This window comes from Aquila chrysaetos, chromosome 21, assembly GCF_900496995.4.
Source record: "Aquila chrysaetos chrysaetos chromosome 21, bAquChr1.4, whole genome shotgun sequence".
Lineage (NCBI taxonomy): Eukaryota > Metazoa > Chordata > Aves > Accipitriformes > Accipitridae > Aquila > Aquila chrysaetos.
In genome coordinates, this window is record NC_044024.1 from 11,238,622 (window position 1) to 11,252,371 (window position 13,750).

The 13,750-nt window shown below is 42.4% G+C and overlaps 1 protein-coding gene across 18 annotated transcripts in view; it reads right to left on the minus strand.

Moving 5' to 3' along the window:
* Positions 1-5,984: 5,984 nt before the first annotated feature.
* Positions 5,985-13,750, minus strand: part of TEX11 (testis expressed 11) — a 34,861-nt gene continuing 27,095 nt past the window's right edge. For 6 of the 18 annotated variants that reach the window (XM_029997358.1, XM_029997359.1, XM_041118933.1 and 3 more), the window contains 6 exons: positions 13,137-13,209; positions 11,507-11,656; positions 10,401-10,509; positions 9,278-9,398; positions 7,350-7,514; positions 5,985-6,319 (listed from right to left, as the gene is read on the minus strand). In XM_029997358.1, the coding sequence (XP_029853218.1) occupies positions 6,245-6,319; positions 7,350-7,514; positions 9,278-9,398; positions 10,401-10,509; positions 11,507-11,656; positions 13,137-13,209 (693 nt within the window). In that variant the 3' untranslated portion in view covers positions 5,985-6,244. Of the gene's footprint in view, positions 10,510-11,506; positions 11,657-13,136; positions 13,210-13,750 lie in introns of all 18 variants that reach the window. The other 12 variants (XM_041118932.1, XM_029997360.1, XM_041118934.1 and 9 more) reach the window with 12 other exon arrangements.

A 13,750-nucleotide genomic window follows, 5' to 3' on the forward strand; every position in this document is an offset into this window, starting at 1 on the left:
TAACCTTCAAGGACTGCTATTCTCTGCTTCCCTCAAGCTGTCACAGCAGGATTCATGGCACTAAAGCATCTGCTGTGAAGCAGGTAAAGTTATCATCATGTTAAAGGTGTCTCTTGCCTTGAAGAATCCTTAGGTAGCCCCTGACCTTATGTGTTTGTTTATATCCCTTGCCTCCAAAATGAGGGTCATGTTGGTTTAGATTTTAATCCCAAGGAAAAACATGAAGTTGTTTGGGTCAGTCAGTGCAGCATCTGTTAATGGTGCGAGCACACAGGAGCACTGTGGGACTAGCAATACCTTGTTGGGGCCACACTTGGCTCACCACAGGGGTGATGGTGGTATTTCCTCCCTTAGTTCCAGTGCACTACTTGACAAAAGCTTCTGCCCAATCCTCTAATGAGCTTCAGCCCTCTTCCGATTACCCCGATTTCTGATTACTGTGATCACTTCAATTCTAAGTGCTAGTGGCCAGACCAGACCCTCTTCCTTCCCGCCTCTCCAGAATGCTCAGTGCAGCCCGACATCAACAGCAGCGAAGCTCTTCTCAGGCTGTATGCTGGCAGGTAGCCCAAGGCGCACCCTGAGTGGAAAGCGGCTGGAGAGCCAGTGCTCCCACTGCAGGTGCCTCTGGGTGAGAGGTGGCAGAAGGGGCTCCAGGGCTCAACAGCTGTGGCTCCATCTTCTCCGCCCTGCCCCACTCCCGGACTCTTCTCAGCAAGGACTTTTTTTTCCTGGGCAGGTTCCCTGCAGCCACATTCCTAGAGGCTTGGTGGTAAAAATACCCTCTCCCTGGACCTGTTCTCCCAGTCACATTGTATTTCCCTTGTACTTCTAGACTGTTGCTGCTCCACAAACAGTTAAGAAATTATCAGATTAGGAAAAAAGAAAGGGCAAGAAATACAGGCTGGGGAAAGGGGGGAAATTTGTGAACTACTGCCATAGAGGATACATTTGTGTTCTCAGAAGCAAGGAGGGACTCTGCAGTTACAGAGCAAGGGTCCAGCACACCCTGTAGCTTCCACAATGATGTGTAAATCAGAAACTACTGCTGCAATGCCACCCTCTGGAGCAATCTGTGAACATCTCAGGACGAGAAGCCAGAGTCACTAAGCTGAAATGATGCTGCAACAAAACAGTGATCAATAAAAAGAGAAGACTGGGGGAAGAATGAGCAGCACTGAATTTTCTTTTTTTTTCAGGTCGGCTGTTGCTGGCTTAAAAAGATTTATATCCCAGAGTCATCCTAGCTGGGCTACTGAACTATAAAGCAACATTTAGCCTAGTAAAATAAACACCAGGCCAGCCTGCATCTACACTACCAAACACAGTGCAAAGCAGAGTGACTGCATACAAACTACCTATTGGGACTGGTCACTGGAAATCCAGCTAATTAAGGTCTGATTCAACTAGGAGAAGAATTCTTGCCCTACTTAAAACCTACAGTAAATACTAAGCCTGGAATAAAACATACAATGCAAAAATGTGCAAAGAAGTGAAAAGTTCTACCAGCAGAGTCTGTAACTGATCTGATCTGGACTCCTTAGTAAAGTCTGTAGCATAAAAGAAACCAAACTGAGCATCTCCAAGGAAAAAATTCAAACAATTCTGGCCATAGGCAAAAACGCGTTTAATGCTTGCTACCCTCTACTATGGCTGTATGTAATTACCTGCTACACTTACTGGGCAAATGTGACCTTCTCATCTGGTACAGTGTGACACCTCTACCTGTTTATGTGTTTGTGTAAGTCAGAACAGAGAACACTAATTAAAGCCAGCCTGGCAAGCATCAAGGAGATAGATACTACAGGCAGCAATGGATACCTTTGACTCTATGGCATCGTTTACAGTTCCTGCATTAATGTGATGTAGCATACATCTCCAAAACTGTGACTCCAAAAGAATTTTCTGTGGCATTTGAGGCCTGGTTTTTTTATGGGTTCAGAGGTGTTTCTTAGTTAAACAGACAACACATTGTGCATTAAAGATCTGAAAGCAACAGCTCACAGAGATCCAAATTAGACCTGCTGAACTGAGCACACTAGGTGGAGAATTTACTCTAAACAGATCCATCCTCCTATGTGTGTCTCACAGGAGCCATCTGCATCAGGCACCCTGGGTGATTTGGCTGGGTACCATAAATGGAATGGTTTGAAGTAAGTTCAGCGGAAGTGGCTTCCACTGCTTACACTACCTCAGCCTGAAGAACAAAGGCCCTGTGGTAGACCTCAGGAATAAGAACACGTACATAACCTCCAGTTGAACATAATTATTTTTTGCTTTCATCTTTGCATCCTGCTTGACTATTTCCACCAAGGTACCTTCCTGTTCCTACCAATACATAGTTCTATCTAGCTGAGCCTGAAGAGCAACAAGACACTTCACAACAAACTCTCTAGCAGGGGCACAACTCGGGCAGCACCAGTCTCAGCTATGGCATCCAGCATCTTGCTGTCACAGGCACCAGATCGTATAAACGTCCCAATACTTCCCCGGTTGCCACCTTCAGTGTAACTAACTCATTCCTTTAGGGAGTCCCATTCTCGCACTATTATCCAGCAGCTGATACTAACCTGTGCAGTACTGCAAAGTATCTAGTACAATATGTTTCTACTCAATGTTGCTGCAAATGCCGCACTGACTTGTGTCTGCATGTACGTGCCTTCAGGAGATGACCCTGTATCCAGCTGTACAACAGACATGAGGGTGTGGCAGCTATGCTAAGGGCTGCTAACTAGCTTCAGCTGTAGGACACAAAGCAGTGCTTGGTGCACACAAAAAACCAGAAAGCACTAATACTTGGTTTACTCAGACTATGAAAAGAAGACAGACATGGAGCATTGATAAGAGACTGCAATGCAGCTGGCTTTTTTAATTACTTCTTGGCTTTGACCACTCCACTAAGCACACTACTAAACTCTTCTTTCAGAGCATGTCAGGCTTTCAGAATGAACTATGACTAATGCAGTTTCTTCTTTTCTGTAGCCACCATCCTGCTGTTAGTGGCCATGTCCTCTGTCTGAATAGGCTTTAATAATCTGGTTCTAAGTAAAATGTATTTTTAAATTTTAAAAACAAAATTAAATAAATCTTAATCTCAAACCAGATGATCTTACAGCTGAAAGATACTGCTGTCCATCAGCCCTGCCTTCCGTGTAATGTTTGTAGAGTAAGCAGCTAAGCACTTTTAGCTCTCTAGTAAGCAAACCAGAGGACCTGAAATGACTGTTGCAGTGTTCCTCAGGGTGCTTGAATATCCTCTTAAAGAAACTGCAAAAGAAGCCACTTACTTATAGGATGTATGCCCAGTTATACAGCATGCAAATGTATACAGGGTCTGTCACACAAAGATACAACATACCATCTTTGCTTTGACCTGCGTTGTACCTGCTTACTATATAGTGCAGCAGCCCTTACCCATCAGCTATGATACCTACCTCATCTTCTAGGCAACCGACAGCCTGAATCTGTGCTTTTCACTCAAGCACCCTGTCAGCCTTTTTTTTTTTTTTTAAAAAAAAAAAAAAGGAAAAACTCCTATACTAAGTACATCTAGGCTCTGCTAGAACCCACAGTACTAGTCCCCAAGCACTCAAAGGGCTTTATTGGAGTGCACTGTTGCTCCTGCCACTCCAGTCACCTTCATTTCCTTCCACAGAAGAGCTGGGCACATTGGAAAATGCATGACCTTGTGCTCATATGCAGGTAGAATGCAACCGCAATTTGTCCCCCAGAGTTAGGACACCATGAGGCGTCATGGAACACATCTGCGCTATGGTACAGAAGACAACACTCAGGCCATGTTTTTTCTGATTTCCGAACCTGCCAGTGAAAGAGCAACAGTTGTACAGGCCTAATTATGTTTCTTAACGCTACTCCACCTCTCCACATTCCTCACTATCCACATTGAATTTCAGGTGGGAGTATCTCTTCAACTCAGTTGCAGTAGGATCCATCCATTTACCAGCCTGTGTTTTTATATGGATTTGGGGGCATTTCATGCTTGTATTGGCTTTGTGTGGCAAGGTTTTGGTAGTGGGGGGGGTTACAGGAGTGGCTTCCATAAGAAGCTGCTGGAAGCTTCCCCTGTGTCCGACAGAGCCAATACCAGCCGGCTCTAAGACGGACCCGCCACCGGCCAAGGCGGAGCCCATCAGCGATAGTGGTAGTACTTCTGTGATAACATATTTAAGGAGAAAAAGTTGCTGGGACACAGAAATGGAAGCTGGAGAGACAGTGAGAACACGTAAGAGAAACAACCCCACAGACACCAAGGTCAGTGAAGAAGGAGGGGGAGGAGATGCTCCAGGCGCCGGAGCAGATTCCCCTGAGGCCCGTGGGGAAGACCATGGTGAGGCAGGCTGTCCCCCTGCAGCCCAGGGAGGTCCACAGCGGAGCAGATCTCCCCCTGCAGCCCGGGGAGAACCCCACGCCGGAGCAGGTGGGTACCCGAAGGAAGCTGTGACCCCGTGGGAAGCCCGCACTGGAGCAGGCTCCTGGCAGGATCTGCAGATGAGTGGAGAGAGGAGCCCATGGAGCAGGTTTTCTGGCAGGACTTGTGACCCCACGGGGGACCCGCGCTGGAGCAGTGTGCTCCTGAAGGACTGCACGCCGCGGAAGGGACCCACGCTGGAGCAGTTCGTGAAGAACTGCAGCCCGTGGAAAGGACCCACGTCGGAGAAGTTTGTGGAGGACTGTCTCCCATGGGAGGGACCCCACGCTGGAGCAGGGGAAGAGTGTGACGAGTCCTGCCCCTGAGGAGGATGAAGTGGCAGAAATAACGTGTGATGAACTGACTGTAACCCCCATTCCCCGTCCCCCTGTGCCACTGGGGGGGTAGGTAGAGAATCCGGGAGTGAAGTTGTGCCCGGGAAGAAGGGAGGAGGAGGGCAGGTGTTTTGAGATTTGGTTTTATTTCTCATTACCCTACTCTGGCTGATTGGTAATAAATTGAGTTAATTTTCCCCAAGTTGAGTCTGTTTTGCCCATAATGGTAATTGGTGAGTGATCTCTCCTGTCCTTATCTCAACCCACAAAACCCTTATTTTCTCTCCCCTGTCCAGCTGAGGAGGGGGAAGTGATAGAGCAGCTTTGGTGGGCACCTGGAGTTCAGCCAGGGTCAACCCACCACAATGCTGAACTGTGACTGGCGTGTTACAGTTAGTAGTTGTTGCACAGGAAGAGTGAGGGATCACTCAGACAGATCTGATCTAGTACTTAATTTATTGAGTTTTAATCAGTAAATTTGGGTATGTAAAATACTTAATAAGTACAGATGGATTGGCGGTCAATACTATTTACTACAGTTAAAGTTAGTATGGGATACAAAGGTTATCACTTAAGCTTACTATACATATCTTAAACATTACATACATGCAAAAAATGTCACTTGCCAACCCATCGATGCCTGGTGTCAGGTAAGGGATCTCTCAGCCTCGAGGGGTAACCTTGAGAGGCGTCCCTACTCAAGGGGAGATCACCCCAGCGCAGCCAGCTCCTATGGAGCTGATGGCTGCAGATATTTATAGTGTGAAGTGGTTGATTTGTAGTCAGATTTTCTGCTGTGTTAATGCAGTTCCGGCTGCTTATCAGCCCAGTCTCCAGCCAAACTGGTTTTTTTGGGTTTAGTGCCGAGTTCTCACCAATAGCCTCACCCAATAGGATTAACTTTGATTAGGCCTACTTGCTGAGCATCTGCCTGGAGTAGTCTATAAACAGTAGTACCTAGTCAAAGTTTTAGCTTTTTCTGTGAGCTAAATAGTACCTGCTCTTTTTTATTCTAAATTGTGAAACTGGCAAACAGCTCTGAATTCCTGTCCATACTGAAATGGACTGAGAACTAAACAATCTCATAAATATTTATGTAGCAAGGCAGCTATGACATCCACAGGAGATGCCTGGTCTTGGAATACTTTTATTGTTCTCATTGCCACTTATTACTAAAATCAGGTATTTAAACCAACCTGTTACACAACAGCAGACACATCTCATGAAAAAGTTAAGTATTTATTTCTAACTGCTATATAGCTCCAGAGAATGAAAATTATTCTCTAGAGGAAAACAATTTATTCAACAAACACCTCCTAAAAAGTACATAACTTACTTAATTGCCAACAAGAAGGAGATCCTGGTTTCTTCTCCACTGCTCCCATGACCCCATGCCTTCACAGAGCTAACAGCCTCTTTCATTCAGCAGAACGTTTTCAAGAGAAACTGCTGTCCTCCTTTTTTGCAGTTGTGGCTGTCATTATTCTTCTTCATTTGGAAGAAACCATTTTGCTCTGTCCAATTTGTCCAGAACCTCACTATAAAGACCAATCATCTGGAGAATATAAGCACCATAGTCGTCAACAAGGATGGATAAAGTTGTATCATTCAACTAGACAATACAACAAAGTGACAGGGAACAGAAGCAAAGGAATAGGTGGGAGACTATCACCAGCTTCTAAACCTAAAATTTCAGATTGATGTAAAGATTTTGGCACAGATTTAAATACAGTGGTTTAAGAAAAAATAGTTAAATCAGTGCAACCTAACAAAGGTGGTTTTATTTATACTGACATAAAGCATAGTTTACAGCCGAGTCTTATATCAGTGAATAAACCTATTCACAGAATCACAGAATGGCTGAGGTTGGAAGGGAGTGATCTCAATTCTTATTGTCCTAACTGATGTACTTAAAATGGTATAAAAGCTGCAACCAGCTCTTGATTGCCCAGCTTGTGCATAAGACAATGATTGATGACCACATACACCAGCCAGGCTGCACTGTGTTGCAATCAAGGTAGGAGCACCAGCCAAAAACCATAGAGAGAAGCTTACTTGTGACAGAATAAGTGTCAATGCTTTCTGCAGAGGTACTAGCCCTGAAATTTCTCCCTCACAGGAAGTGGCTAAGCTACACCTGAAAAGATGAGCTTTAATAATTTTATTCACATCAGCTTAAACCCTATTCATAAGACACTAGATTATACCAGAAACCAAGCCTGAAAGTATTCGTACAACAGCTGATTTAAGTAAACTGGAACAGCACTTTAACTTTAGTGAAAGCAGGCAAGGTACAAGGGTTCTCCCATGGCCACAAATAGTCAGAAGTTTATTTCCAGTCAGCCATTTAAATGATCCTTCCAGTAAAAGGACACTACATTACTTTTTCTATTGTCTATCAAAACTCTTCTGGCCTCATTTTGAAAAAATCTTTTGGCATCAAGCTCTCCCAAAATATTTAGGTACCATGCTTCTCCTGAAACTCTTTAAAGATCATCTGTAGTGGTTTCTTCACCCAGATCCATATCTCAAATTCAGGCCAGACATCCAATCCCCCATCCTCAAATCCACCTGCTTACACTTACGTGGCCTTCGTAGCTTTTCTTCAGAGACCCTAAGTGATTGAGCAAACGCATTCCTAATCCACACCACTGCTCAGCTTCCTTATATTTACCAACAGTATACTGAAATATTCCTGTATTCCAGGCTCTTGTCATCAACCAAAGGATCTCCGTCTCTGGGTAAGCATCCTGGAGTAGCAAAGAAGCAGCAGCTCATCAGAAAATACTCTTACTTCAAACCTGACAAGTGAAGAGTGCATCAGAGTTCAGTTTTCAAGTGGGAAAACAGTTGGGTTTTGGGGTTTTTTTTTCCTCCTAAGCAAAGGGCAATTCCTTCAGAGCCATCCTGTACTTCACAGCTCACCTGCACTACTCTCAAACAGCTTGTTTCTAACACAGGTCAGTCATGTTGCAATTACCTATTGGTAGGTCAGAAAATACAACTCTGTGGGACTGGGAATGATACTAGAATGGAATTATGCTTTCCAACAGCCTGTCTGCAGACAGGCTAAGCTTGCTGCCGCAGTACTTTCCAGTTTATCCAAACAGTACTGAATGGCAGGACATAGTTGCTCACTACAGATGAGAAGCAGCAGTTCTTACGTCTTCAGAATTTCTCTATGCACTGTGGCAATAGCTTGCCAGAGTGAAAGCTGCCCTTATAACTGCAGAACAGAAGCCACAGTACCCAACAATACTTTGAACCTGGTGGGGAACTGATTCAGTTGGGGAAGGGAAGGAGAAGCAATTATTTGCCATGCAAATCCTTAAGGGGAGGCTGGAAGGACTTCTTTTCCCTCTTTGATAGATACTTCTCATCCTAAGTAAGAGGGCCCAGAGTGAATTTTTGAACTGCAACATCCATTTCTGAATAGGAGGTATAAATCATGAGTGGTGTACCAACTTTCTAACTGATAATGAACTGATGTAATGTCCCAGTGTCCACCTCCTAGCATGGTACCAATTAGTACCTGCTGCCATGAGCAAGACTGCAAAAGAAGGCCTTCTAGTACTGTGAAATTTTGCTGTTATGAATATCAGTCCACATTAACACTTCATTCATATCCCTCAACAAGAACATTATCAAAGTTATAGATGAGAACTTTGGTGAAAGGCAGGCACAAATGTGGACACATTGGTTTTTTGGGAAGTCAGGAACAGCATATATTTATGCCACTTCTATAAAAGAAGAGACATTCAAACCTGACTAAAGAAGCAGTCATGCAACAGAATGAAGCTATGAAACATAGTATTGGTTTCATTAATCCTGAACAGGAATGCTCCTTAACTGAGTTTTAGCTATGAAATTCTAAGTAGAAATGTCTGACTTCCTCAGTACAACTGCCTTCACTGTACAGCATTATGCTTCAGGCCTGAAAGGAGCAGCAGAAATGCTTACTGAAAGATTTTACTCTCCATATACCTGTCCTTACAGAAACAAGGCACATGGTGCCACAAGTACTGACAGCACACGAATCTAGTTCTAGGTCATTTAGAAAAAATAGTAACGTAGTAAGTTCCCAAATACATTTAACAAAACAGAGCTGAGAAAAAAGCAGGACCAGTATCCAAATTTTAGCTGGCTTGAAACTGATCTGGAAAAGTAATCTGCATTTAAAAAACTATATTCAGCATAAGAATGTAGAAAGCAAGAGGAGGAAAGATGGATGTTCTAGCTCAAGATGTTTCTAAAATAGGCACTGTAAATTTGGCCTTAGATGTCTCTAAAAAAGCCCTGACAAAATCCAGGGAAATTCATAATTCAGTCATAAGTATCCAAGAGGCATTTCTTTTGAGGTAATTTCAGTGTATCTTTTACTGAAGAAGTCTTAGCTGCTCCATATATAACACTATGTAATGTTCAGTCTACTAATGATTCTCATTCTGGAGAGAATTTTTTTAAAATGTGCTCAGGATCATCTCCCAATCCCTTGTTTTCCTGTTCAACTTACTGTGCTGCTAACTACACTCAGAGCATCTTCAAAGTAGTGCCACACTTCCTGCAGTACACAGGCATCCAAGTCTGTCAATCCAGCCGGCAAAGAAAGATTAATCAAACTATGTAGGCATTTGCTGAGAATTGAAACAGAGCAAGAGAGGAAACAATAAATACCAAGTGCACAAACAGCTTCTTTTTAGTACCAGGAGCACACTAACTTACGTCTCTATGATTGTCAGACAGACATGTCCACCTTGGTGCTTACTACACTCACATTCTTACAGCAGAAACATATCTTTTCCTAGTATCAGATCTCATTCATACAAACTATGCAAAAAGAGAGCCAAGAGCAGCAAGTATTTCATTATTTTCATTGCTGGGCTCTAAAGTAACACAGAAGGAAAGACATAATATTTTCTAAGGTGGTACACATGACAGCGAGGAAAAAGTACCTTTTCTAACTTCACCAACAAGAACTAAGTAGTCAGCATCCACAGAAAACCAGTAACAAATACATGGTTTCTGAAAACAGGTCTGTCTTTCTCAGTGTGAAGTGAGAAAGGCAGTATTAACAGTTGCCTTTGCCCAGTGGCTACTGCAAGGAACTTCAAAAGGAGGAAAAAAAATCCTTCATGGGATACAAATGAGAAAGGACACACACCAGGTTGTTTTTCAGATTCCATACGGTACAGCTGTTAGAGAGCCAGTCACCCAGCAAAATAAATCATGTATGTACTATGGCATCATATCACTAACTACAACTCATGGCTTTCTTCTCAGCCCTTAATTTCTCTTCATTGTCTTTGAAATACCTAGTTCACTACTGCAGGCTAACACTTGAAATGAACACCTTCCTCACAAGAAACAGCCACAGACCTCTTCTGGATCCAATTTTCATTTTTCTTCCTCAATTGATTCATTTATTGGAAACATGACTGTTTCAGAAAATATGCCAGGTAAACAAATTGCAGTTAACACAACCATTAGACAGTCATACTTAAGAGGCACATTGGTTAGCCAACAAGAAGTGGAACCTTGCACATAAACTAAAATCCACTTTTTTCAAATTGCAGGCTTTATTCTCTGTCAGCATTTCCAGTCACAGGCTCATGGCAAAGCTATGTGATAACACTAACCTAAATTTCACAGCATCAATGACAGGCTGCTTTCTGTGAAGATTTAGTGCACTCTTGAGAGCTTTCTTACACAGTACAGGATACCGAGCTGGAGATTCCATTGCTAATGCTTAAATGCAAAAGAAAATAGAGAAGAAAGAAATGACTGGAGCCAGACTTTAATATCATTGGTCACTAAAATAAATGATAGCATGTTGCCAGATTCCTTGTGATAAACAACTGAAAAGAGATTTGCTTAATGCCTGGGCTGGTCACAAGCTAGTGCTTCTCTACTACTTTCCTACCATGCACTTCATCAATGAGGACTACAAGGCAGAAGCACAGTAGGTTTCATAATTTACATGTACACACTGCTGTTTACTTCTGGTGCAGCAACCCAAAAATATTGGGGGGAGGTTTCTAAAACAAAGAGTATTGTTTTGTTTGTCTCCTTGAACCTAAGAATCTGGATGGAAAAATTAGGCAGGAGCAGGATGTCAGTATGGTGTTTCTAAGCCCAGGTGCATACTCCCTCAAGACAAGGGAGATAAGGAGGTGTTTATGCAATCCATAGAATCCCCTGCAAAGATTTGCCATAGTAGCTCTAAATTTTACTCATCTTCCTTGGATCCTACTCTAGATTCTCAAGGAGGCACGACTAGAACTTTCATCACAAAGTATGGTACAGTATAAAGAAGTGCTATTTAAAAATTAACTACACTAACTTTAAGTGGAAACTGTGTATCTATCCAAAGTCCACATCCTAAAACTTCTGTATTGGGGTGTGAATCAGCTAGGGTCATTCTCTGGCCTTTGCCAGTTTGGAGCTTGTAAAAGTTTATCTGAATAATCTTTTTCAGACTCACAATCTATACAAATGTCTCAGGGTCTAGAAATGGAAGGATGTCACAAATTTCTGGTTCATCATCCACGTAATATGGCATTTCAAAATACCAATCTCCTAATGTTGCTGAGATCCTAAGCATCTTTGCTTCAGGACAAAATATATACGGTTAGACCCATTTTCTGCATGCTGCACAATGCATGATAATCCTGGTCACCCCAAATGAACAGGAAAGAGCAACAAAAGCTGTTTTTCATGACTTGAAGAACTATGCAGTCCTTACATGCAATGATTTCTAGCGTCTTGACCTCTGTTTGTGGTTGCTCCCATACTGACTCCATAAGGTTGTGAAGTGTTGGATCATTCAGTTTGGATCTTGCTTCAAATTCATAAAGCAGCAACAATGTGTCCGTTGGGTCTTTAGCAAAATCTCCTACAGAAGAGACAGAACTGCCTGTATGTAATGATTTATTTTCTTAAAGCCATATGGTGTACCATAAGGTATAAATTTTGCTTCCAACAGGCAGGAAAACCATCAAGGTTTAACAGGAGAGTAAGTGGAACTCTGAAGTAGCCTTGGACAGAAACCTCAGATGTCCAAAGCACAACCCCACCAACCACCATGCCTCCCCCCCAAAAAAACCTGGATTGTCTGTAATTGGCTAAATTCATGCAACCCTCCTAGGCAAGGTAATAGCTACTAGGGAAGCCATTTTCATAGAAAAAAAGAGGTAAAAGACATAGAGTAAAAGAGGTACCAGAAGGCCAGCTTAAGAAAGAAGTTATCATCAGCTTCAAATTTTTCTATAGGACTTGTCCCCTTTCTGGTAGGAAAGCCCTCAGGAAATCCTTAAAGACAGAACAAGGGTGGGAGAACAGCAGAACTGCTAGGAAGGTGTCAACCTGATACAAATGCCAAACAATCCTTTACTGAACTATCACAAAGACCTTTGTTTTTACATCTAAAAGACATTCTCCGCTTCCTCCAGGGCAACAGACTTGTCCACGCATTAGCTAAGGTCTAGTGAAGAAGTGAAGGAAGCACCAGGCTACCATTCCACAAAGCTTTGCAGGAGAAACTCCAATATGTTCCTGTACTGAGATAATCAACCCCTTGGGATTTTAAGGATGGAAATTTAAAAGGGAAGAAGTCTTCCTGAGCTATCTTTCCTTCAGTGCAAAAGAGCAAAGAGAAGCCCAAATCCAGGCCATTTAATGAACCTTTCATTCTGAAATTTTAAGGGGAAAAAACCAGCAAGTAAATTTCTTGACAAAAGTTAAATACTAATGCATCTTACAATGGAAACTCCACAGTGTCCCAAACCTATAACTGAAAAGAAAGCAGACCACAGGCGAGACAAGGAAAGCCTAATGGAATTTTTCTACTAATATACTACCCAAAAAGTGAAGCATGCATCCTCTAGGCTGACAGTCACTCAGCATCTCAGCTGTCAGCTGAAAACATGCCAGTCTCCAGTAATATCTGATCTAAATTAACATGGAATAGTCAGGGAACAGAGGATGGGTTTTGGCACTTCAAAGTGTGGTAGCAGGACTTCCTGTATTCTGCAATGCCTTATATGGAAAGAGGCTAGTAAAACTATTAAAACAGTGCAAGAGCGACTCCACTCTAGATCAAAAAGCTTAGCTTTTCTTAAGATTTAAGACAGAACAGCCAACCCAACTTCACTCTGAAAGATTGTTCCACACTTCACAGTACCTATACAATAAAAAGCCTGCAACAACATACAAAAAACAGTAGTTAGCTCTGCCAGCTCTTTTATCATATTGCCATATATCTGCTTCAACACCCTTCAGCTGAGACAGCAATTCCATATGCCCTGTATTTTTCATTAATGTAGTGACTAAGTCTAAGAGTTACTTGTGCTGAACAGGCACACTTTGTAGCTTACCTGTTAATTTCAGAACTTTCCATATATCCTTGCATGCCTGGAGATGTTGAAGAGCCTGAGTCAAAAGCTCTGTCTATTTTACAAAATTAAAGATGTTATTTTTGTCATAGTTTTAAAAGCGAAAGGAATATATATGTCACAACTAACAGGATCTTTATACCTAACTATAAAATAAATTAAGAATCAACCTAATCAGTACATAATCTACATCAGTTACTGGTTTGGGGGGGGGGGGGGGGGGTGGTTCTCTCTCTTTTTTCAAAGACCTCCACACCTCAGACAAAGCCTCCTCACACTGAATGTTCCATTGGCCCAGAAAGAACCATATGGGCTCCTATGGGACATCATTTATTTTAGCTCCCAAGCATAAAATAGTACTATTGAGACTGACAAACCACTAAATCCCGCAACACAAATTGCTGTGTATTGCTCTTCACAAAAGTAAGTTTCTACAACAATCACTGTGCAGCAGACTTCCGTACTTCCTTCAAAACAACAGTACATTTTCCTTAATCTTCTTACCACAGTAAGTACAACACCCCAAAAAAAGGATGTATGCATAAAAAAACAAAAAAAATTGTGAGCTTTATCACAACCATACTGGTAACTACTTT